Below are 24,760 nucleotides of genomic sequence, written 5' to 3' on the forward strand. Positions count from 1 at the left end.
TACTAGATTTGTTGGGGTGATAGTTGGGAGGGGGTTGGGGGCAGAGTTAAAAAGGTGAAGGGATTAAGAAGGGCAAACTGGTAGTTACAAAATGGTCATGGGGATGTAAAGTAAAGCACAGGGAATATAGTCAGAGATATGGTAATAGCTATGTATAGTGCTAGGTGGGTACTAGACTCGTCAGGGGAGAACCACTTCTTAAATTATATAAATGTCTAACCACAATGCTGGACCCCTGAAATTAATATCAAATAATACTGAATATCAACCGTAATTGAAAAATTAAAAGGAGGGTGGGTGAAGGGGTATAAGTGGTCCACATTTCCAGGTATAAAATAAGTCATGGGGATACGACATACATCATAGGGAATATAGTTAATAATATCGTAATAGCATAGTATGATGTCAGATGGTTGCTGGACTTATCATGGTGATCACTTCTTTAGGTATAAAAATGTTGAACAACTATGGTATATCCCTGAAACTCATATAATATTGTGTTAGCTATATTTGTAATAAAAATCTTTTAAAAATAGCAATAAAATAGAACAATGATAACAATGTTATAATAAAAGTTATGTGAACATACCCTGCCCCCACCCCTCACGACCCATCTGATAATGGAGAAAGCCGCTAAGCGACTAACGACTGGTAACATGTACGGCATGGATATGTGGGAACAAGGGAGGACTCACATCCCAGGCAGGACAGAGTGGGACAGCAAAATGTTTCATGATGCGATTCAGAACAGCACGCAATTTAAAACTTACGAATTGTTTATTTCTGAAATTTTTCATTTAATAATTTCAGACCACGATTGACCGTGGGTAAATAAAATCTCAGAAAGCGAAATCATGAATAAGGGGGTGGTGGGGGGAGCCTACTGTAAATCAGAATCTTGGGCATTTGAAGGTCTCCTGGTGATCTTGGTGTGCAGGTAGAACGTTAAGAACCACGGACCGGAAGACAAAATCCCCTGGAGGGCTTATTAAATCAGATTGCTGGGCCCCACCCTAGAGTTTCTGATTCAGCAGGTCTGGGATGGGATCTGCAAATTTGCATCTCTGACAAGCTCCCAGGTTATGCTGACGCTGCCGGTCCAGGGTACCAACCTCCAGAGCCACTGACCTGGGTCCTTGAAACTCCAAGAGTGGTCCGTGGACCGGCAACAGCAGCGGCATCCCCTGGGAGCATGTTAGAGATGCAGACTCTCAGCCTCACCCAGATTCACTGAGTCAGAATCGGTGTTTTCACAAGAGCCCCGCTGACTGGCTTATATGTGAAAGTTTGAGATGCACTGCTCTAGAATAAAAAGTGCGAGGAGTGATGAGAAAATAGGAGCTGAAATGGCAGCAGTCGGCGGCTTAATACCCACCACTTCACCACTTCCCCAGCCTGGCCTTCCTCTCACACCCAGGAAAAATAAAAATAGGGAGAGACATCCGAGGAATTATGTAACGATTAAGCCCAAGGCAGAAAGAGCATTTTCTGCCCTGGGCAGTGCTGTCCAGGGGCACGGTGACCTGGCTAGGAAGGAAGCCGGCTGCCGGCGGGGTTTGAGGCGGCGTCCAGCAAAACTAGGCCAGGAGGCGTTCGCCACAGGAAAACGAACATCACAGCTACAGCCCAAGGTTTAATATTTACTCTAAGGGCTGACCTCGTCATTCCTTTAGAAAAGGAGAGAAAGCCCAGCCAGTCTGCACAGCTTCATAGCAGCCTGTACTTCACAGAAAGGAAGGAAAGAGTGGGAAGAGAGGAGAGGTGAGAGCAGAGCCTTTTTGAACGAATGGGCTCTTACCAAAATGGTTCCCAACTTAAAGCCTAGGGGACGGAGCCTCCCACAGTTCCCCTTTGGCCAGTTACCTGTAGCAGTGGCACCAGGTAGCCTGGCATTCAAGGTCTCTTGTTAAATATAAGCCCCCCTAGTCCAGCCCCACAAACATGACCACTCCAACAGGCCAGGCTGCAAGGAACACACCTCTCTCTGTGGCTTTGTTCCTCCCATTTATGAAGTTCCCAACTTAGACCCTAGCTCCTCATGGCTACACCTTGAGACCACTTATGTCCCAAGGGTCACTCGTGGCTCCACTGAACTCTTCTCACATTTGCTAACACTAAGAGTCATTCTACACCCCTCAACCAGTCATGGCCCTGGGGATTTGCTTGGCTGCCTCTTGGAACCACTTCCATTTTCTGAAATGTCATTAGATGCTTGCATTCTCAGAGCCCTGCAATTGTGGCAGGAGGGCCCTGGGCAGGCTGTCATGCTGAAAGTGGCCATCTCAGATCCTGGGAGTGGGCTTGGAGCTCTGAGGAAATTAACCTGACAATCAAACAAGGCAGCATTCCTCATGGAGGAGGAGTGGCATCGGTAGCTTTTTTAATACACAGATTTCAACGTCCTCGAAAATAAAATATTCTGAAATTCCAAATATTTACGTTTATTGAGCACTTACTACAAGCCAGGACATCTGCACTTATTATGAGCCGGGCACGTATCTGAGAGGCTCTCCACCAAATGGGCCATAGAGTTGGAATTCCTCTCTCCTCCAACTGAGAGGTGCCCAAATCAAAGAAGCCAATACCTAAACTGATTAAGTGTCCACATGTTAAAAGAGAAAACACTCTTCAAGGTAAGCTGGTGGTGCCTTCCTGGTACATTGTCACTGATGGGACAGAAAAAAATCACAGGATTTTATTGTGAAGTACCAAACCCAAACCAATTCAGGGCAAGTTTCACAGGACAGAGAAGGGAGCAGGGCAAAGGTCCCACATAGAAACTCATGTGAGCTCTCTCTGAACCTCAGAATAGACACCAGGAGAGATCTCCTCTTATGGCTCTGGGCTCCAGAGATGGCTCCACCTAGTCGAGCAGAAGGTACAGGCCAGCAGTGGGTCCAAAAAGATGCACCTCAGGCTAAGTGCTTAGGATGAGAAGACTCCAGAGTGACTGTTACAGGATAAAGAGTTTGTCTGGTCTTTGTCCCTTGTTCTGGGAGAGAACCTCTAACTCCTTGGAATTTCTCAGTGACAGGAGTATCTCTGATACTCAGGGTGCGCCCCCTGGATCACACCTGAGTTTGGACTAGATGACTCAGGATGGAGGCAATATCAGCCCCATTTGTCTGGGAGGGGCTGGGGGCTGGGGATTGAGTTTAATCACCTGGTCAAAGGTTCAGTCAATTCTGCCTATGTAATGAAACCCTGACAAAAACTCTGAACACTGAAGCTCAGTGAACTCACTGATATGCCAGGGGTGACATGTCCTGATTCCATGGGAGAGGACACGGAAGCTCTGCATTCAGAACCTTCCTAGACCTCGCTTTATGCATCTCTTCGTTTGGCTGCTCCTGATTTCCAAACTTTATTTAAAAAACTGTAATCACAAGTATATTTCCGGAGTTCTGTGAGTCCTTATAGCAAATTATTGAATCTGAGGGGGTTGGGAGAGCCGCCAAATTTGTAGTCAGTTGGTCGGAACTGCAGGTGGTCTGGAGCCTTTCAAACCTGCAGCTTGTGTCTGAAGCGAGGGCAGTCTCATGGGGAACTGCGCCCTTAAGCCTGTGGTATCTGCACTAACTCTGGGTGGTCAGTGTCAGAATCACATTGCAGGTAGTACTAGTCCAGGTCCAACCTCTCTTGGGCCCTGGGAGACATGCTGAATTCAGTCAGCATTTTCCAGGACGTTTTGTCTCCTTTACCCATTCATTTCCCCACCTCCACTGAAAATCCAATATCCTCTAAAATCAGGGTGTTTGAGACCCAATTCAGGCACATCTAACAGCCCAAGGAACAAGTATGATCCATATCTACTGTACTATGGAATAAAAAACAAAGCATGGACCATCGCTCAGCAGCTGTGTGACTTCAGGCAAATTACTAAACCTCCCTGAGCCTCAGTTCCCATCTCTGTAAGAGGAGGCTAATGACCCTTTCTCTAATAGAGCTGATGGGACAATTCAATGATGTAACTTATTTACCAAGATCCTAGCATGTTCTCTCACATGTGGAAGGCATACAACAATCATCTGCCTAGTCCTCTTCTATTTTCAAACTGCCCTGTACCCCAAACTCTCTCAGATTAACCATGGATTAACATTCTGGGTGCTGGGCACACTGGCAACAGGCTGATGTTTTACATCCCAGGCCAGCAGGAAGCCAACCATTAAACCAAAAGCGAAAAGCACTACCTTGAACAAAAAGGGCATTTATATTTACTTCAGTGGCTCAAAAAGGCACCATAAAATATATGCAGCATGCATCCTCACAATTCATAACAGATCTTGCAGATTATTCTCTCAGATCCCTAGGTGCAAGCCAACTGCTCACTAAGAACAATTAATTCTTTCAGGAAATAAAGAGACTGTGAATTAGCTCTGGTCAGTAGAAAAATCTGCTTGCTATATTATGAATACAGAGAATGAAGAGAAAATGAGACTCAAATTTAGGGGTTTTCTTCCCCAAGAATGGGGTGAAGTAAGATCAGAGAGACTCAAATACAATGACTGTCTGTGAGCAAGGGTGCTCAATGAGAGCTAGGACCTGCCAAATGTGGGGTGCAACATCCCTGGGGAGTGACAAGGCAGGGAGAGGGACCCTGTTCTCCAGCAGCTCAGAGATCCCGCTCCCCTCCAACAAAGTCAAACTTCTACAAGTTAAATGTGCCCTCAGTGGGATTCATGGTCCATCCTGACAAAGGAAGGGCTAATGGAAGTGGGGCACATCCAACCCAATGGCACACGCCAGGATAGGAAAGCGGACGGTGTGCCACCTCCCTCAATAAGGAGAGAAACCTATTGCGTGGTTCAGCCGGTGGCCCTCAAGATGGGCTACAGTGTGGGGAGGAATTCCAGACATGGGGTACATGGCAGCGACCGTGGGCCTCCAGGCCACCTGCGGCAGAAACAGGGCAACGGGTGGAGTTATGACAAAAGAACGATTGAAAAGGCCCCTTGCTCACCCCAGAGTCACACTGAAGAGGGGACGGGGACAGTACGTCCACTCAGTGCGGAGCAGGCAACCGCCAGCAAAGCAGGGCCAAGAGCCGGCGGCCCAGCCTGAGCCCCTTCACACGCAGAATGAGTTCATGGAGGTTGATCTGCCATAAACTGAAGGCCTCGCTGAAAGAGATCTGGATCCTTCTGAAGAACGAGCAGGTCTTCTTCTTGTGCCTGCAGGAGGAGGGACAAGAAGAAAGGAGAGAACAAGAGACAATGAGGCAAGAAACACACTCAGGGCCATTTAGAAAAATGGAAGATGGTGGCTTCGCCCACTCACCAGCTCCCTGCCCCAGTGACGACTCCTGGTCACGTGATCATACCACTGCCCAGTCGGGACCCAGGGGAATTCAACTACTCCCGTGAGCGAGGTAAGCAAACGCAGCCGTTTCATAGGGCATCAACGGCCCAGTGGCCCCACTGGGTACAGTGTTCCAATGCTTCAATTTTTCCAAAACTAGAGTTCATATTTATCAAACCAGAATCCCCCAAATTCAAACATAAAAGCTTTCCCTAACTTTCTCAGGGTAAGGGTCACCTAGAGTCAAACTTTCTCAGGGTAAGAGTCGCCTGGTCAGGTGGTCCTGGGAGGCTGACTTACGGATGCAGGCCCCCCTCAATCCCTCTGCACCCACAAAAGGACAGGATGAAAACGGATGTTTATGATGATGACCTATTCAAACTTCGTTTCCTGAACCCTCAGAGAAATGAGAAATCACATTCAGCCCTTTCCACGAGCAGTCTATTTTGCTGTAATCTCATCTGATATTTGATAGACGGTGCATGATATATGTGGTCAAGCCTCCCTTCAGCAGACAGTTGGCCAGAATGACCTGCTCCCTGCCAAGGATGGATGGGCTGGGAGTTGACCACAGTCTAGGCCTCCCTTCTTGGGTGAGAACATTCAGCCACAGCATGGGCCCTCCCATATATACGCCACTCTGAGACAGAAGGGCCTAGAACCCTGCCTCCTGTGCCTCAACCTCCCTGAGGAGGCACCCTTCCCTTCCCCATCAACACCCCAAGGGTGATGGGGCATCTGAGAAGATCCGAGATCCTGAGAGCACCTATTGCTTGCTCGGGACACTTTCCTGAGGACGCCGGCTTTGCTGCCTACCCAGTCCTGAGACAGGTCCCAGGACCAGACAGAGATGGCACGTGCATCAGGGCATCCTAATCCCAAGCCCAGGGGATGGGACCGAGACTTTCAGAAAACGTTTCAACCATTACTGAGGGTAAAAGTCCCCTAGAAAGCTTGACCGGGAGAGTGAGGTCCTAGAATTCACCACGTTAGCAAATGCAGGTGGCTCTCTGGACCACCCAAAACACCGCCCTGAGACATCAGCCAGTTTGCAGGAGCTGTTCTCTGTCCCCAACGTCCTGCAGAGAAGTGTGGAGATTGGGGAGCTCTGGCAGGGCCCTGGGAACTGGTGGGAGAAAGTGGAGGTGAGCGGTCCCCAGCGGGGGGGCAGGGGCGAGGAGAAGCAGGCGCCCACACTCACGCGGCCAGCGCTCTGACGCAGCACCGCGACATGTTGAGGAAGGAGCTGGCGCTGGCGCGCGTGCCCAGGGCAGCCTCGATGCCGCGCAGGAGGTCGTTGGTCTTAAAGATGAGCAGCATCTGGCGCGGCACGTGGCTGAGGAGCTGGCTAATCTGGGGCAGGTAGGTGGCCGCGTTGTTGCGGATCTCGGAGTCCTGGAGCAGCAACAGGGAGACAGACATGGTTGGTATGAGAAGTGGGGCCCAGGGTGGTGGGTGTCCAAGCAGCCTGTGGCCGCAGGGACTACAAGGAAGCTGCAGGAGGGAGCTGCTCGCATGGCTGCCAGCTGCCGTGGCACCACTAGGGACCCTCCCCAAAGGGAAGCGCAGCACAAGGAGCTTTGCAGCCTGACAAACCTGGACGGGACTTCTGACCCCAACATCTCGCCATGCACTGGACACAGTACAGGAGCACATCAGCAGGGCTCAGGCCTATTTCTCCTGCCTCTGTCGTCCCTGGCTTCCCACAGCCAAGGTCACCAATATCCAGGCCCCAAGCCTCCAAACCCATTCTGACTGGGGCAGAAAATGTACCTCCCCAAAAACCAGTTGACGAGGCTGGAGCTCGCCAGCCTCTCAGCCCAGGTGTCTACCTTGCATTCCTGTCCAAGGCTTCCTTACTGGACACCCATTTGAGGCCCGGCTGGAAGGAGCCCTGGAAGCTGGTGCCGGCTGTCATGTCCCCCATCCCTTGAGCCAAGCTCAGGCTGACAGAGTTCATAGGTCTGAGCTCCTAACCCCAACCCAGCTCCAAAGTCCTGCGCCATCCCCTGCCTGACACTGAATCCCCCGCCCCCAGAGCCCCTGCCACCCACACAGCCACGGCCTATCACTGTCCTCCGTGCTGAAGCCAGGCTCAGGCCACCCAGTGCCCCCACGTCCGGCTGCCCCAGAGCAGGATCCAGGGTGAGCTCTTGTCCTAGGAGCCCTGGTCCCGTCCCGAAATGTACTTTTGGAGTCTGGCTTCCCACCCTTCCTCGTCCCTGAGCTCCGCGTGGCTCTGGGCAGATAACTGCCCCCTTCGAGGCTCTGATCCCTTCTCAGTCCCCAGAGACACAATGGTGATGGGGATGACAACAGCCCACACATACGGGCATCCACCAAGTAAGCCGGGCACTTTGAAAACACTCCCGTGTATTAACTCAGGTAATCCTCACAACCCTATACCTAACAGGGGAGGGTCTGACCCCCACGTGAGGGGGAAACTGAGGCACTGAGAAATTGAATAACTTGCCCAAGGTCCACAGGTAGGAAGTGGTGAGTCGGGGTTCAAATTCAGGCAGTCCAGCTCTCAAGCCTGCACCCTCACCACGAGGCTGTACTGCCTCTCACCTCACAGCGGACCGTGTGAGCCTGGGCGAGTCCTTTCATCTTTTCTGAGCCAATGTCCTCACCTAAAAATGGGGAATGCTAATACCCTCTGTGCCTACCTCCCAGAGTCCCGAGAGGGCTATCAGAGATAAGGCATGGGGAGGTGCTCGGTGCCAACTGAAGTCACGAGGGGCCCAGCAGTGCTGCCAAAGGCTGCACTGCCTGGCTGCTTTCTGCAGCAGAAGCAGAACTCTGCCCTTTCAGGAACACATGTGCATTGCTGATAACTGAGTTGCTGTGAAACTTGAAATGTCCCTCAGGCAGGAGCTATCAGACTGGAACATCTCAACACGAAGCCAGACACCAAGACGCTGTCTGCCTCCCCGCCGCTTCCCACCATCGCTGCAGGTCACCCTGCTGGAGACTAAGGCCTGACCAAGGCCCTGCTCACCACAGGGACCCCCTCTCAGCAAAGTCGGGGCTGGCCTGGAACAGCCCCCTTGGCCCAAACAGAAAGCACATGCCCCCACCCAGGGTACCTCGCAGGGGGATCTCTCAGAGCACAACAGCCATCGAGCTTCGACCTATCCTGTTGGTGGGTGTCTGCAACAGACCCCACTGGGTATCTACTCAACAGCCATCCCCCCACTCTCCTTTGTTAAAAGAACCCCCTTCTTGTTCACTTGACCCCTTGGAATGGTGCCATTAAGGGAGGTGGAGCCCCCCTGGGGGGAGGGGCATCTTTGTTGATCTCAGTCAATGCCGGCTCTGATCTGAGCTCAATGCCAAGTGATGGGTTTAGGGAGGGACATGTGACACGATTCTGGCCAATCAGATGACACAAGGAGGAGTCTGTTGGGGGACTTACGGAAAACGTCTTCTTGCTTTTAAGAAATGACATATGAGAAAAAATGGCCCTTATTCCCACCTCTGGACACCACAGAATGAAGCTGTAAAGCTTGGAACTGTCACAGTCATCTTGGAATCATGAGAGGAAAGTCAAGAGAACTGCAGAGGAGTCAGCCTAGAGCACTGAGATTGTTCATCTAATCGATTAAGCAACCCGGACCCACCCACCTCCAGGCTTCTTGTTATGGAGAGAACAAATTCCTAATTGTTTAAGCCACTTTCAATCGGGAAAACATCCTTCTGGATGCCATGTTGGAGGTTCCCCTAAATCTCAGCACGATTAGGACTCAGAAAACTGAGCCCGTACATGTCAGTGCTGGCCCAGACTGGCTAAGTGTATTCTCTATCTGGGTTTTTGCCCGAAGTCAGCAAATGGAGTCCATGTCTCCAGAACCTACACAAACGCCTCTCTACTAGACCGGGTCCCAGAATGCCAGGGACTTTATAAAAAGATGTACAAGGCAGGATCCCTGTCCTCCCGTAATCATCATCTGGAGAGTTCATATAAGCATACAAACAATTAACTCTGAGAGGGGGTATAAGGTGCTTGCACACGAGTGGCACAAGTATGAAAGATACTGTGGGACAGGCAGGAGGAGAGGCGTCCTGGGCGGGTGCTGTGGACTCACTTGTGCCCCCACCAGCTCCCTCTGTTGAAGTTCTAACCCCAGTGAGACTATTTGGAGAGCGGGGCTTTAAGGACGTAATTAAACTTAAGTGAATTCACAATGGTGGGGCCCTGATCCAACAGGGCTGACGTCCACACAAGAAGAGGAAGAGACACCAGGGGTGTGGCCACACAGAAGAGAGGCCATGGGAGGCAACGTTGAGAAGGCAGCCGTCTGCAAGCCAGGTAGACAAGCCTCACCAGAAACCCACCCTGATGACACCTGGACGTTGGCCTTCCAGCCTCCAGAACTGTGAGAAAATAAAGTTCTGTTGTTTGAGACACCCAGTCGGTGGGATTCTATTATGGCAACCTAGGAAGACTAATACAGCAGCATTGAGGCTGGGTCTTTACGAATGAATGAAAAATGCAAAACTAAAATTCTACCTTGGTAAAGAAAACAGGTGTCGTTTACTGACTGTGTGATCTTGTCCATCCGGGTGGTTTTAAATACCATCTATACGCTGAGGTCTCCACATGTATCTCAAGCTTGGACCTCTTCTTTGAGCGTCAGGCTGAACTGCTCATGACACCTCTATCTGAATGCTCAAGACAACTACTGATACCCCACCCCCAGTACGCCCTTCCCACACCTTCCCTATGTCAGGAAGTGGCACCATCCCCCTACTCCGTCACTCTCCCCAAAAAGCTGTGATGCAACTTTTCCTCCCTCTACATCCAAGCCAACAAAACGGCCTCTCCGTGTTGTCCCGAATGCATCGTGGCTCCATCTGCTTCTCTCCACCTCCACTACCATCAGCATGGTCTGGGCCCCCAGCCTCTCTGCAGCCGCTGTCCTGCCTCAACCTCGGGCCACCCCACTGCTCATCTTGCCCCACGCCAGAGACACACTTAAAATAGCAAGTCTGAGCATGTCCTTCTCCTGCGTAGAACCTGTCAAAGGCTTTGCTTTGTCCTGAGAATTAATCCGAACGTCTGCCCATGGCTTAGGGCCCTGTGTGACGCTGTCCCTGCCCGGCGCGCCAAATTCTTCTCATCCCACCGTGCACCTCACCACACTCCACACTGTCCCACACTCTTTCTTCCCCTCGGCCTTGGCTCGTCGTGTGTCCTCAGCCTGGAATGCTTTCTCCAAGCTCTCCTTCCGGCTGGTGCCTTTCCTGACCTTCAGACCTCAGTTTCAACACCAACTCCTCAGCGAGCTCTTCTCTGAGGACCCAATCAACTGCACCGCCGTCACACGCTTGTTTCCTCCCTGGCACCTATAACCTGCAATTATTCTATTTACCTATTTATTCTATTCACCTGTTTACTGTCTGTCTCCCTCAAACACGGTGCAAATTACACGGAAGGCCTGTCTGTCCGCTCATCACTGCATCTTCAGCACCTCGCCCAGGGTCCAGCAGAAACAAATGTTTGTTCAATGAATGAACTTCAGGAGCTATGGGGAGGCACTTTCCATGCATTTATCATCAGTAAAGCAGAAATTAACATCCTTAGTCAACAAAGGAGGGAGAGTGTCTCTCTTCTGACAGGCTGTCCAGCTGTGTAAGGCTGAGGCAGCTGGTGGTCCTCTTTGCCACCAAGCTTGCTGGGAATGATGTCAACTTGGAGGAAAGCAGAATCAAGAAATGGAGATGGCCTCTTTGGTAACACCATTAGAGACTCTGGATCCAGCCATTCCTGAAGCCCCCGTACCAAAGGCGTCTTACAGGGGAGGACCCTGAGGCTCAAAGAGGTGACGAGAATGATCCAAGGTCCTGCCACCAGGGGGAGCAGGTGCTGGAACTAGAACCCAGGTCTTTCTGACTACATGAGCAGGACCTTATCCCCTGGGGTGAGCCCAAGTCTGTCCCCACATGGATACAGGCAAGTCTGCGTGAGTCTGGCAAACTGACAGACTGGGAAGGCAGAAGTCAACTCCGTGCGGGACTGAGAAGCCTGGGAGGTGGGAAGCTCTGAGCCAGGAAGAATGGGCCACCCCATAAGTCCTGTGGTGGGGCAGAGGTGAGCACGCGTACAGGTAGGAGGTGTTCCTAGGACTGGTCTCAGCCAGACACCCTGGGACTCTTGTCTAGATCCGATGAAGAAATGAGCTACAAAGAAAGACCAAAAAGCAATTTCACTGAAACTCCATAGGGCAATGGGACCAGTCACGCTGCTAGAGTACTGCATGCAAACTGAAGACATCCCCAGGAGGATGCTCCAGGAGAACCGGGGAGACAGTGCCCACCAGGGGACAGCAGAAGTGGTGCCAGACTCATTTATGGGACAGTCCCTGGAGAGTCCCAGAAGTCCTGGGGAAGAACTTTGTGGAAACCAGAAATCTTGTGTGAGCAGGTTGGAGCGAAAGCCACACAAGTCTGGATCACGAGGTTAACATGACCTGTTTATACAGCAGGATGACGAGGCCAGGGCTGGGACATCGCTCCCTTCCATCGAGGGTCACTGTTTCTCTTCCAGTGTATCTCCAGTTCTGCCCAGCAACCCACCCCCACAGCCCACCAGTCTAGAACCTCAGACCTTGGGTTGGGAGGGGTCCAAAAGCCAAACTGGCACTAGCCCTGTCCCTTGTATTCAAGAGAGGGCAGGGCCAAGAGGGGGCACCTACCTCGGCGGCAGTGACGGGGGCTTGGCTGATGCCCCTGTTGACCGAGTTCCATGAGCGGGCTGTCAGCATACAGGCAAGCAAGGGGTAGAGATCACCGGCTCCCAGACGCTGGCAGTACTTCTTCACCCTCTTCATGTCCGTCCAGATGAGTGACTGCCAGAGGTGGCAGTAATCCAGGCGGAACTCTTCTGTGAGCACCTACAGCAGGAACAGCCGTGGCAGGACCTGAGCCTCCTCGCCCATGGAAGACCTAGTCCCTGGCTGGGGTGACCATGTGAAGGGAGACAGAAGAAGAGCATGGCTCCTGCACAACATCGAGTGCTCCCCAAAGTTCAGCCATCCTCGAAGGTCCAAGTACAAAGCTGTGATTTGGCCAGGCTTGGTCCGAAGTGGCAGAAATGACCAACTGCCCACAAAACTCCTGCCGTCCTCCTCGTGGGTGCGGCCCTCTGCCCAAGCACTGACCAGGGCAGGGTGGCAGAAGCTGCACTTCCAGACCTGGCCCACGCGTGCTCCTCTGAGCCCTCGTCCTGTGGCTGGTGATGGGGAGACCACCCCGAGGGAGGCCTGGGAGGCAGAGTTTCGGTCAGCCTCTGCCTCCGGTCTCCTGCACTCATCTGGGACTGGCACGTGAGCGCGTTTGAGCCATCTGCTGTGTCTGTGCCACCATTTGTCTGGGGGCTGTGTGTGACATCAGCGAGCCTACCTTACACTAATGTACCCAAGGTCACTGAGCCTTTCGAAGGAGGCCCAGATTTGGGGGTGGGATTAGGGCCCTCAGGACAGGGCAGGAGACCATCTGGCAAAACCCCAGGGCCATCTGCCTCCTAGAATCAAACCAGGCCCTGAGTCGTGGGATTGGCAGTGAACTTCACAGCTTCCAGGCAGGAACTCATGGCTCATCTGAACCAGCTCTGCACGCCAGGTCCAGAGGACAGAGTCTGGAACCATCCAGACCCCATCAGTTCTTGGCCCCCTTTCCTATTACACATCACCTCCTCTCTGGGACGGAGTTACTCCCCAGCCCCTGAAGTCCCAGCTCTTCTAAGGGCAGCTCACGTCCCAAAGTCTGGGCTGGCCTGGGCTTCCCTGGAAAGCAAGGCTGTTTTACAGCTAAGAAAGCACAATCGCGTCTACTCCTCACAGCAGCCTTGAAAGGAGGCATTGCCAACATCACCTTATTGAGGAGGCAGCTGAGGCTCGGAGAGTGTGTGACTGTCACCTGCACAAAATGACAGCTCTAGGGCTAGGGCAGGGCCTCTCCCGACAGCTGGGCCATCTGCCTCCCGTTTCTGTGGCCCACAGGGGAGTCCAGAGGGCTCGGAGCTCAGGAAGGACTCGACCCGACCCTGGGGCTGGCTGCGTGGGAAAGGCCTCTCCTACCTGGTAGAGCCCATGGTCCAACAGGACGATCTCTGCCTTTCCCGTGTCCGGGCGCTTCCGCACCAGCACATTTCCTGGGTGGGGGTCGCAGTGCACGAAGCCGTGGACAAAGACCATCTCACTGTACATCTTGCCCAGGTGGCGTGAGATCTGAACGAGAAGGGAGACAGGTGGGATTGATCCGCGTTGACACCTACCTGAGACTTCTACTCTCGTCCCGCAATCTGGTCCCTTTCAAGAGGAAGGCCAAAGGGACCTGGTGGGCCTGAGCAGTCGTGGTGGAGGTGACAGCTTGAGAAGGCGTAGTTGTGAGTTTTGGCTAGAAGCTGAGCTCTCATCCAGTTCTTTTTCACTTTAGCTGCACATTAGAATCACCTGGAACTCAGGAATATTGGGGGTGGCACCCAAGCATCAGTATTTTTTTTAGTTCCCATGGGAATTTTAAGGCACGACAAGGTGGGAGAACCACTGCTTCTGGTTTTCCCGATGGCTGTAACTGCCACCCCCCACATCCACCTCTCCGCTCTGCCCAATTTCTCTCGTCAGTCCCTCTTCATCTTTTCCCCAAAGTTGAATAGGGGCTAGAAAGCTGGGTTGGGGGAGTCATTCTACCTGCCCCTCCTCCAAAGAAAAAGGCTAGAGGACTGAGGAGCAGGGATAGGTGACCCCACCACACTCTGGCACTGCCCCACCAGTTCCTGGCCAGTCACAGGAGGACCCAGAGTCGTAAGCCCTTTCCCCCTCTCCCTACAGGCCCCTTTCCCGACACCCCTCCCTGCCAGAGCCCAACGCTAATCTGATTTATGATGTCTGCACAGAAGAAATGACACTGGAGAGGCCCTTTAAATCATCCTGTCACTGCTGCTTTCCCTGCCGAGGCGGTCTTCTTATCTCTACTCCCTTTTTATTAAAGCTAAAAGCCTCTTGCCAGCTAGGGAACAGCTACTGAATAGAGCCGGACCTTGGCCCACAGATGGTCTGCTGATGGGTTTCCATGAGACAAAGAATTGCTAAACCCAGAAAGCTGATGCCCCAGGACACACACTTCCCTTGGCATTCCTCTCAGCTTCAGCCAGACCCTATGGTCACTAACAAAGGTATCCCAGCCAGAGGAGAGGAGCTGGGGGACACAGGATAAGGGCCTTAAGATACAGACATTGGTCCTTTCCTTGGCTTACAAATTCCTGCACAACCAGGCCCCACCTTCCTTCCTGGCCTCATCCTGTACCACAATGACACTCCAGCCACCTTCGCTTTCTTTCTCTTCTCCAAAGATCCCTGTGCCTTCCTGCCGCAGGACCTTTGCACATGATATTCGCTCTGTCAGGAGCATTCTTTCCATCTCTGCATTCACCTGGCTCATTCCTCTCTTCCTTCCTCTCCCAGCTCAACCTCACCTTCCTGGGGAAGTCTTCCCTGCCCTCCCAGACTAGATGAGCTTCTCCTGCCCTACTTTCTCTCAGAATGCTGTACTTTTCTTTCATGGCATTAGCACACTATTTGTATTATTATTTGCTGAACGACCATCTAGCCCACGATCATAAACTCCAAAAATGGCAGGGACTGGTTCTATTTTGTTAAACAGCTTTATTGAGGAATGCGGTACGTACCGTAGACTGGCTTTATTATGCACCCACTTGCCTGTAGCAGGCCAAACATGTGAGTGTAGGACTCTGCCTTCAACATAAGTGAAACCCTCATCTCCATGTTTTCTTGGGATGCCGTGGTTCCTGTCTCTGATGTTCATACTAACCCCATTAATCTTCTCTGAATCCCAATCAATTATAATTGGCCCCAAAATAAACCATCAAGAATAACTCTCCTTTAGTAACAAGAGCTGCCATCCTTATTACCAGCCCTAAAAGTAGGTAAAATTATGATCCTGTTTTGCAGATGAGGTCCTGAGCCTCACCAAGGTTTAACTTTCCCAGAGATACATGGCTAGAAAGGATTCAAACCAGCTGTGACCATAGCCTTCTAGTAACCACTGTTCTGTACTGGCCCCCAACTTCTATACTTCTCAATTGAACTTTGTGACTTTAAACAAGTTGCTTATATGCTCAGCTTCAGTTACACAGAAATAATAACAGCGCCGCTCTCAAGGGCTACCAGAGGGGTAAATGAGAATTGTGACCCGTCACCGTTGTTCCTGCTGTTTCTGATTGCTTGTAACACTCCAGGGAGGGTGGCAGACTAGGTTTCACTGTACTTTTTTTAAGAGATGAAGAAACCAGGGTTAAAGAAGTTGTGTTAAAGTCTTGACATTTATCCTATGTCACACGGTCCTGCTCCCACACAAGCTCTCCAGCGCCTGACGCTCCCCTCGGATCAAACAAATGCCCAGTATGAAGCACCTATTGGCATTCGGAGCAGGACTTTTGCCCCGTGTCAAGTTCTCAGACTCAGGCTGAGATGTCAGGTGTCCCAGAGCCACCACTTCTGTTTTCTCAGAGAGGGGCCCCATCCAGAGCTGGTGCTGCGAGACCCACAAGTCCCCACCTCTGTGCCCGAGAGCTCCTCTTGTTAGGCTCTTGGAGCTTCATGGAGTCATAGCCTGAAAGGCTGTGTTTGCCAAACCAATTGCATTTATTAAGTAATAATTCATTTTTATTTGTCAAGGACGCATATAGGTCCAATCAAGGCTCCTGATCAGCCCAAGATAAGCAGTGCAGCCAGACTGAGCTGACGGAATTCCAGCCAAAAGCAGAGAAATGACATTTCATTTAGTCTGGGCAGACCTGTCATGGGGAGATGTATGATTTCCCTTAAGCTTTCTGAAATACTGCTAATCGCTCTGGGCCCCCTATTACTACATTGAAAGATGGCCTCTAGGGATCTGGGGACTCAGGACTGGGGAGCCCTTTCCCACGAGAGAGGGCTGCTGCTGCTGCCAGAGGAAGAGAAGGAGGTGCTGCCAACTGCCGCTCATATACACGTGAGCAAAGCCACCAGAGTGGGCAGCCCTCCCCATTTCAACATCTTATCCAGCTGCCCCTGACAGGGTGTCTTTCCATTCAGGGGCTGTTCCTAATGTTCATTTTAACCAGATTTCACCCCGATAGGCAGGTTGCAAAACAGAGACATGAGACAGAACCAGCCTACGGACTCAACTTCACTCTGGAGCCATCTTGGTACTGCCAGTTAGGGTATGGGTGACCTGGGGGACAAGTCACCTCCCTTCTCCATCTAGGTCTAAGTTCCCTTAGCTGTTAAGGGGGGAACCCCACCTGCTCTACTTCCTCATAGAGCAACCCTGAGATTCAAGGTCAAAATATGATCACATATGGGAAAGCGTTTTATGTACTACCGTGTTTCCCTGAAAATAAGACCTAGCCAGACAATCAGCTCTAATGTGTCTTTTGGAGCAAAAATTAATATAAGACCCGGCCTTAATAAATTAATATAATATAATATAATATAATATAATATAATATAATATAATATAATATAATATAATATAATACTGGGTCTTACATTAATTTTTGCTCCAAAAGACGCATTAGAGCTGATGGTCCGGCTAGGTCTTATTTTCGGGGAAACACGGTAGTGCTCCAAGACACACTAACATGTTTGTTTATTTGTTTGTAAGGGAGCAGCTTACTATTTTAAACTTAGGGGGGAATTATACCTAGTATCACCATGAAAGGGTACTATCCAAAGAATGAAAAACACAACCCTCCTACAAAAATACAGAATGAACATGTGTCAAAGATTATTTAATTCACCCATAGATGAGCAAATATGAATGTGGAGCTGGTTCAAAGAGAATTTTGAGGGATTGACTGTTTATAGGCATTTAAACAGAGTAAGAGCGTAAGATTCCTGGATTAGATACAAAACTGGTAATTGTCTTACAGGGCAATAAGGAAATCATAAACTTTGGGGTTATCTTTTCTACTAAGCAGAAATTATTTGCATCTCTACTGGATATGAGCTACAGGTTACGAATGGCTGCAGGCTGAGCCCTTAATTAATTGTCAATAGCAAAGTCTAACAAAGGCACATTCCCCTAGATATTACACAATCCTCGGGTGGGCTGGTTGAACAATGCTGAAGAATGACTTAAAAACCACACTGTACACTCCTGGCCTTATTTCTAAATTTGGGGTGATTTTTCTTTATATCTATCAAAGTAGCACTAAATAGTCTCTGGGGACCCAATTGCCCAGAAAAAACACCACCAGCCCTCTGAGACATTAAGGGTCGCAGGAGAAACCTAAGGCCATCCCTAGGCACACAACTCCCCTCCCACCCCCTTCCACAATACTTTAGCTATATCTCGTGATTAAGAACAAACAATTGAGAATAATTCTGCAGTGAACGTGGGGGCGCAGACATCTCTTTGAGATACTGATTTTGTTTCCTCTGGATATATATAACCAGAAGTGAGACTGCTGGATCATATGGTAGTCGTATTTTTAATTTTTGAGGAACTTCCATCTTGTTTTTCAGAATGGCTGCACCAATGTACAATCCCACCATAGTACACGAGGGTTCCATTTTCTCCACATCCTCACCAACACTTCTCTCCTGTCTTTCTGATGATAGCCATTCTAACATGTACGTGGTGATCTCTCATTGTGGTTTTTATTTTCATCTCCTTGATTAGTGATGTTGAGTACCTTTTCATGTACCTCTCGGCCATTATTAGTATGTCTTCTTTGGAAAAATGTGTACTCAATTCCCCTAAGGCTGCCCCTTGCCCTGTTAATGGTGGCACCTGCATAAAGACAGGATGTGCCACCTTTTTACAATGGTAACAGCTAATACTCTGCCCCAGGCACAGTTCCAGGCACTTTACAGGGACTCGAAGCCACCCTCTGCAGTGGACAGGTGAAGGAGACACGACAAGGGTGAGGAGCTTAGTCACCTGGCCAGCAGTTAGTGAAACCAGGTGGTGCGGCTCCAGGGAACAAGCTCTCAATGGCCAGGCCATCCTCCCTCTCCACTCACAGGGAGGTTCCTGCCTGGAGGCAGGGGCTGCTCCAAAAACCTCCGCAGGTTCCCCATGGCATCCGAGAAGGCATTCCATTTGGAGAAAAGAGTCTCAGTGGGACAGCCAGGGCTGCTCGTCTAACGAAAAACACACTGTTAACTAAAGCCATCGTACAGCAATTTTTCGAAAAAAAAGTCAGTGACGATTCTTTTCATTGTTCCGTGTAAAAAGAATGTGCCACTCACATGAGGGATTTCAGTAATTACGCAATGCCTTTATTCTCTAACAGTGTGTGTGGGGGCGGGGGGGAGCCAGGAATCTATAAAAAGAGTAAAGAATTAATTTAGTAAATAGTATTTAAATCAGTTATTTTTGGATTTTTCTTAAAATTTGAATTGCCTGAAAGTATTTTAATTATTCTATAATTGCATAGGTTAATTTATTCCCACCCCCAAGGGAAAGTCTATTTATGTTCTTGGGGAGTGTCATGGAAGCAAGGCCAAGATCTCTGACAGAGACAGGAGGCTGGTTCGCATAAGTAGCCCGATATTAAGTAGAAGGAGGTAACTAATTCAAACCCTCTTTGCCCTTCCCCCAGTTTCTGCCCAGACTTCTTGAGGCAGAACAATGGCCTGAAAGCCCAGACCAGACCACGACCTGGAGCATTCTCCTCTCCGCCACCCACCGCTATCCCCAGAACCCAACCCTGGGATACATGAACCTCGGACTCCTTGCTGCTGCCAGCATGAGGCCACTCTATCCACGGAAGGGGTCGGTCTTGGACGGGCGAACGCTGAGATGAAGTCCCTGAACGTGAAGGCACTGGCACCTCTTCAACGACACATGGTGTTGGGAGAGGTAATGAGGAAGAAAGGAGAGCGAGGCACAGAGTCCGTTGTGGGAAACTGGAAGGGTCACTCCCACTTGGGAGTTTCCACCGTAGGAGTGGGTGAAAGCCTCTTCAGGTTAGGATTGAACCAGGACACCACCTGAGCACCAGGGCACCGAGGGTCCACGAGGCCACTAAGGGCTCATCAGGTCCCCTGGCCAGACAGACGCAAAGGACCATGGCTACCAGAGGACTGGGCCTGGCTCCTCAGAGCCATGACTATTGGAAGCCACGAGAAGGGAGGGACAGATGTTGACATCCGACATTTCCTACCTCGGGCAACACACTCCAAAGACAGATTTCCACATCTTCCACCTTACTTGGGTCAACATGAAAAATGGGGAAAGCGCTTCTTCCCTACATGTCTCCCCTTCTTCTGGTAGATATGTCCTGCTAGCGCCACAGAGGGGGCCGAGGGCTGGAATTGTTGAGCCTGTACTGTGGGCACCCTGCCAACGGCTTCATGTTTCAAACATCAAACAGTCCTTTGGGTCACTGTTGTACCCCACTTTCCAACAGGATGATGGGGCGTCCACAGAGAGACTAGCTCCACCAAGGAGTCCCAGCTGGTAAGAAGCAGAACCAGCCCCCAATCCAGGAAGGCCACGTCCTGAGCAACACTGGTCCCCGCTCCTGCCATCCCTGCTGTTAGGGAAATGAATCTCCAGGAACCCATCTTGTGCACCTGGCCCCTCTGACACCCCCGAGCCTCTCGAGCTTTCGGCATGGAGGGCTGGATGACGGAAGCTATTCTCTCCCTGGTGATTTCAGGAAGTGGGGTCTGCATGCCTCTTCAGCTTCTCTTCCCTGCTCTTCTGAGCACCTTCCACCACAGAGCCAGATAGGCCCAATCAGGGCTGAGTGATGGTGCTAAGCAAAAAGTAAACGTCTTATGCAGTCTTTGGTGGCGTGGGGGTGGGGGGTGAGGGGAAATCTACGGCGATGGGAGAGGGGAGTCAGTCCCCATATGCTCAGTCGATGACCATCACTCACCAACAGAGGCAGGTGGACAAGAGGAGAGCAAAGAAGATTCTCAAAGATTCTATGCAGGAAGACATGCCCCTGTGAATAATAACCTCATGAATTATAAACGACTTTATTATTTATTTTTTTTACAGAACTTCACAACGTGCAAAATCTGCACAACGACCCTGTGCAGTAAGTATAGTTATCACTCCAACTGTATAGATGAGGGACTCAGATTCAGAGTTTAAGTAACTTCTCCAAGGGCACCTGGCCAGTAAACGGCAGACCAGACAACGCCAGGTGCCCCCGGGAAACCCTCTGCCGCTCCCACCACAGCACCCCGCATGGGTGAAGCCTTACCCAGCCCCACTTCTCCTACACCCTGTCCACACCTCTACTATTGCATTATATGTGTCGCCTGTACACAGTAGGTATTCGATAAACGTTTGCTGAAAAATACACTGGAAGCCCTTTCACGGCTCCTACAGTGACATGGAATGGCTTTTAAAATGACTGGAAAGAAAAACAGCTTCGGGCTGGACGTGGCAAATTAAACCCATGTACCGGCTCCACTCCCTCACCAACCCCACTAAAAAGACTAAACGAAACAAAGGCAAAGACCCCACCATAACAAAGAGACTAGAAGGGCCCTCAACTGCAGACAGGAGTTTGGCAAAATTCGGGGTGTGGGGGACAGAAAGCTACTGAGAAATGACTTAGCAGGCTAGATGACAGGGGGCCCTAAGCCAGCGATGGGAACTTTCTGTTTGCTTTATCTGAGCCCAGAGCGCCCCCCTCCCCACACCTGTGAAAACAGGAGTCGGGGGCCTGGAAAAGGAGGATTCGTGGAAAGACTTTCGAAAAAAGAGCTAACCCCCTAGCTCCCTTCCCGACCCTGACGAGATTTACTCTCTGAGGAGACAAAAAGTTGTCAGGCTCTGGAGGCCATACCACACACCAGAAGGGCCATCCTAGGACAGAGGACTGAATAAAGTCCAAACAATGACGACCGGGCGACCCCAGCCCTCTCCCCCCGGCTGTCACCCAGGGCACTGGGGCAGACAGGCTGGCATCTTTGCAAAAGCCCATGCCTGGACCCAACACCATTCTTCACACCCTGCAGATGCCTGCCCACCAGGCCTCCAGTCCCCATCTCTGCCAACCCCAAATTCGAGACTTTGTCACCTTTCTCTCTGCTAATTTCACGCAAATTCAATTGGGCCTTCGTCTAGGCGGGGTCTTAAATATACACTCACTGAAATCCAATTAACCTTCGATAAAGGTCTTGCAATCAATAGTCATCCTGTGGTTCTTAGGCTCCATCCAGCCTAAGGACGCATGCTCCCACACGACCTTTACTTTTAATGAAATCAATGACAGTCACTGTCACCAGCTCTTAAAGTGACTGGCAAATATGATCATCGGGTCAGGGCCTCCGTAACATCCGCTTCTGGGCTCAGAAACACAAACAAACGAGAGCTGCCGCAGGCTGCTGGCTCCCCACGGCCCTGCGCTCCCTGGCGGGTGAGGACAGCTGGGCAGGGCTGCCTCCTGCCCACAGGTGGACAACAGCAGAGGTGCCCTGCTCAGACCCTCTGGCCCGCGGCAGGTGTTTCCTGAATGTCAGTGAGTATGTGAAACACCTGGAGAGCTTGTGAAAAATGCAGATTCTTGCAACCCCCTTCAACCTTTCCTACCCAGATTCCGATTAGTAAATTTGGGGTGGGGCCCAGGAATCTGCATTGTTAAACAAGCTCCCTGGTGATTTTGAAATAGATAACTCAAGTCCTAGCTCCCAGCAAGCTGAGAATTATTGCTCTCTAAAATATCCAAGCAGGATGTACCCTTAGAGTCTAGTTAATCCAAAACCTTCGATAAGAAAACTGAGGCCCAGAGAGGGGGAGTAATTTGTCCAAGGTCACACAGTGAGCCACTGGCAGCGATGGAGCTGGAACTCAGGGTCTTGCCTCTTAACCTGGTGTTTCCTTGCCAGAGTCTATCGGGAACTGGCTGCTGTCTATTGGGAACTGGTCTTACATCCCTCACACACGAGGACCAGCTGGGCTGGGATGCTGTAGGGTAAAGAGGTCTCTACAAAGTAGAGTGGGGATGACTCAAAAAGGGGTCCGAGGGGTCTGGAGCTATCGCTACCCACCTCAAGAGTGATTCCTTCTACCGCCACTCCCTGTCTGTCGAGCCCCACCTTCCAGCTGAGTCACCAGCTTGTAGTAGCCAAGATGCCACTTCCCCCCAGGATTTGCGGTGAGCTCTTTGCCCCTGTCACTCCTATCTGTCCCTTGTACTTCCCTCCCCAAGGAACACACACAGCCAGGCTGTTCTTAGGAGGGAGAGTCACTCCAGGGACAGGCTCCGAGTCCCACAGTCCTAGGGAGACTTCAGAACCTCAGAAGCCTGTTAGAAACGTTCAGGAATGTGGAGTCTTTCATACTGGGCGTGTGCACACACGCAACCACATACACACACCACCACCAGCACCACCAGCACCACCAGCACCACCAGTCTTCCAGGAGGCCTGTGGCTTTGATACTGGTTGGTAAGAGACATTGATTTCTGCAGCCTAGTAGGGCCTATTGCTAGTCTACTCCCAGCATCACCAACGGTCAGCGACAACACAGCAGAGCACATGGCCCATGGTCCCCTGTCCAGCGTGAGGTTTCTGTGGCGGTATTTAATGCCATCAGCTCAGAATATCAAGAGTTTCCTGCGTCATGCAAAACCTCACAGCCAGGGGCATGGGATTAAGTGATTGGTTCCTTAGGGATTCCTAAAGAATTAAAACAGCGTGGTATTATTCTAAGGATAGACCCAGAGACAGATAAGAGAAAACAGAACTTCCACAAAAGACCCACAGCTGACTGATGACAAAGACGCCAGACCCAAAAGACTATATACTGTATGACTCCATTTACATGAAGTTCAGTAATAAACGAAAGTTATCGGTGACCGAAGTCAGAAGAGCCATAGCTCTGGTCTTTGGTCAGGGTGAGGGCATTGACGGGACACGAGGGAGCCTTCCAGGGGGTTAGAAATGATACGTATCTTTACCTGGCTGGTGATTCCATGGTATACCCATGTGAAAACTCACCAAGGTGTACCATTAAGATCTGGAACCTTACGTAAGCTACCTTCCCTCCCTGATTCTTCATCTGGAAGATGGAGACAGTAAAACCCCCCTCTAAGGTTACCATGCAGAAAGGGCCTGGCACAGGGAGTCAGGCAGCTGGTAAACGTTCATGGTAAAAGGAGATAAAGGAGGAAAGGACAGGGCTCAAGATGATAATAATGAAAACAACAATAAAATCAACGAGCAACCGACTTGGAGTGCTACCCACATGCCAGACACCGTGCTGAGCCCTGCTCGCTGCACAACTCAGCTAGTCCTTCTACCTCTATCAAACGGAAAAGGTTTGTGTGAAATGGATACAAGGACCCTTGAGGAAAGCTAGAGAAAGAAGGGGTGCACTTAGATAGTGTGGGGGGCGGGGGTGGGGCTGGGCAAAGCTTCTCAGTCAGCACTCCCACTCCTTGCTCGAGCACTTACTGATGTGGCCGTCGACCAGGTGGCTCCAGGTGCCACTGCAGCCCAAGCCAAAGCCCTGGGAGGGAGATGGAGAAGGCAGAGGAATAAGGACTTGGAAGTCACGCGGACCTGGGTTCAAATCCTGGCTCTGCCTCTGCTAGCCATGTGATGCTGGACAAGTTGTTTAACCTCTCTGAGCTTTAGCTCACTCATCTGTCAATGGGATTAATCATACATCCTTGGCAAGGAGTGGAGGTTGTATGTGTCACATTCGTGGCACATATTACTTGCTTATGATAATTATTGTTATTGTTTTTCCCAAATAACTCTGATATCAGCTTGCCCAACTATGCATGTCCACAGAAAACAGAAAACCAACACTCTAACCCAGCCCTGCGTCACAGGAGCCAACCCAGGGCATGCGGCTGGCTTATTACCTGCCCACAAATTCCCAGGATTTTAACAGAGGGTCTGCTCTGCACAGAGCACTGGCCTTATCTGCAAGGCTATTAACGAGGCGTGGGGGCAGAAACAGATGAGCCCGCAGAGGGCACCGCCCTGCCCCAGCTCCTGCAGGCCACCTTCAGCCCAGCTGTCCCTTTTCCCGGCACCTCGCTCAGCCACCCGCGAGCAGCTACACCAGAACACAGCTTTGTTTGCACTTGTCTCTGAAATCAAAGCCGCCTCTGATTAAACGCCATTACAGCCCTGGGCTCACTGGAGCCAAAGAGATTAATGGATTTGGGGGTGCTGTCAGAATGAAAATCCCACTGCAGTGGCAGAAACTAAATGCCAGTACCCTGGCAGGTGGCAGGGGAGTGCGAAGCCTCCGGGGTCTTTCCTGATCAGCAGGCAGAGAGATCCGGCTTCCCTTTAAGGCTGTTCAGGAAAATCCAGAGGTGACCTCCCCTCCTTTCCCTCCTCTCCATTCCCTTCTCCCCTTCTTCCACTAGAGCCAAAGGCTTCATATTCAAGGGTCCTGATGGGCAAAGGGATCCTGGCTAGATGGGGGACACACCCCCATCCCAACCAGCAGGGGAAGAGACGGG

At 50.8% G+C, this 24,760-nt stretch overlaps 1 protein-coding gene across 7 annotated transcripts in view; it reads right to left on the reverse strand.

The window, feature by feature from the left end:
* Positions 1-762: 762 nt before the first annotated feature.
* ADCK1 (aarF domain containing kinase 1) overlaps positions 763-24,760 on the reverse strand; it is a 110,738-nt gene continuing 86,740 nt past the window's right edge. For all 7 annotated transcript variants that reach the window (XM_033108633.1, XM_033108628.1, XM_033108630.1 and 4 more), the window contains 4 exons: positions 13,380-13,529; positions 11,997-12,194; positions 6,500-6,693; positions 763-5,171 (listed from right to left, as the gene is read on the reverse strand). In XM_033108633.1, the coding sequence (XP_032964524.1) occupies positions 5,003-5,171; positions 6,500-6,693; positions 11,997-12,194; positions 13,380-13,529 (711 nt within the window). In that variant the 3' untranslated portion in view covers positions 763-5,002. The remainder of the gene's footprint in view (positions 5,172-6,499; positions 6,694-11,996; positions 12,195-13,379; positions 13,530-24,760) is intronic.

Source organism: Rhinolophus ferrumequinum, chromosome 6 (assembly GCF_004115265.2).
Source record: "Rhinolophus ferrumequinum isolate MPI-CBG mRhiFer1 chromosome 6, mRhiFer1_v1.p, whole genome shotgun sequence".
NCBI classification, from domain to species: Eukaryota; Metazoa; Chordata; class Mammalia; order Chiroptera; family Rhinolophidae; genus Rhinolophus; species Rhinolophus ferrumequinum.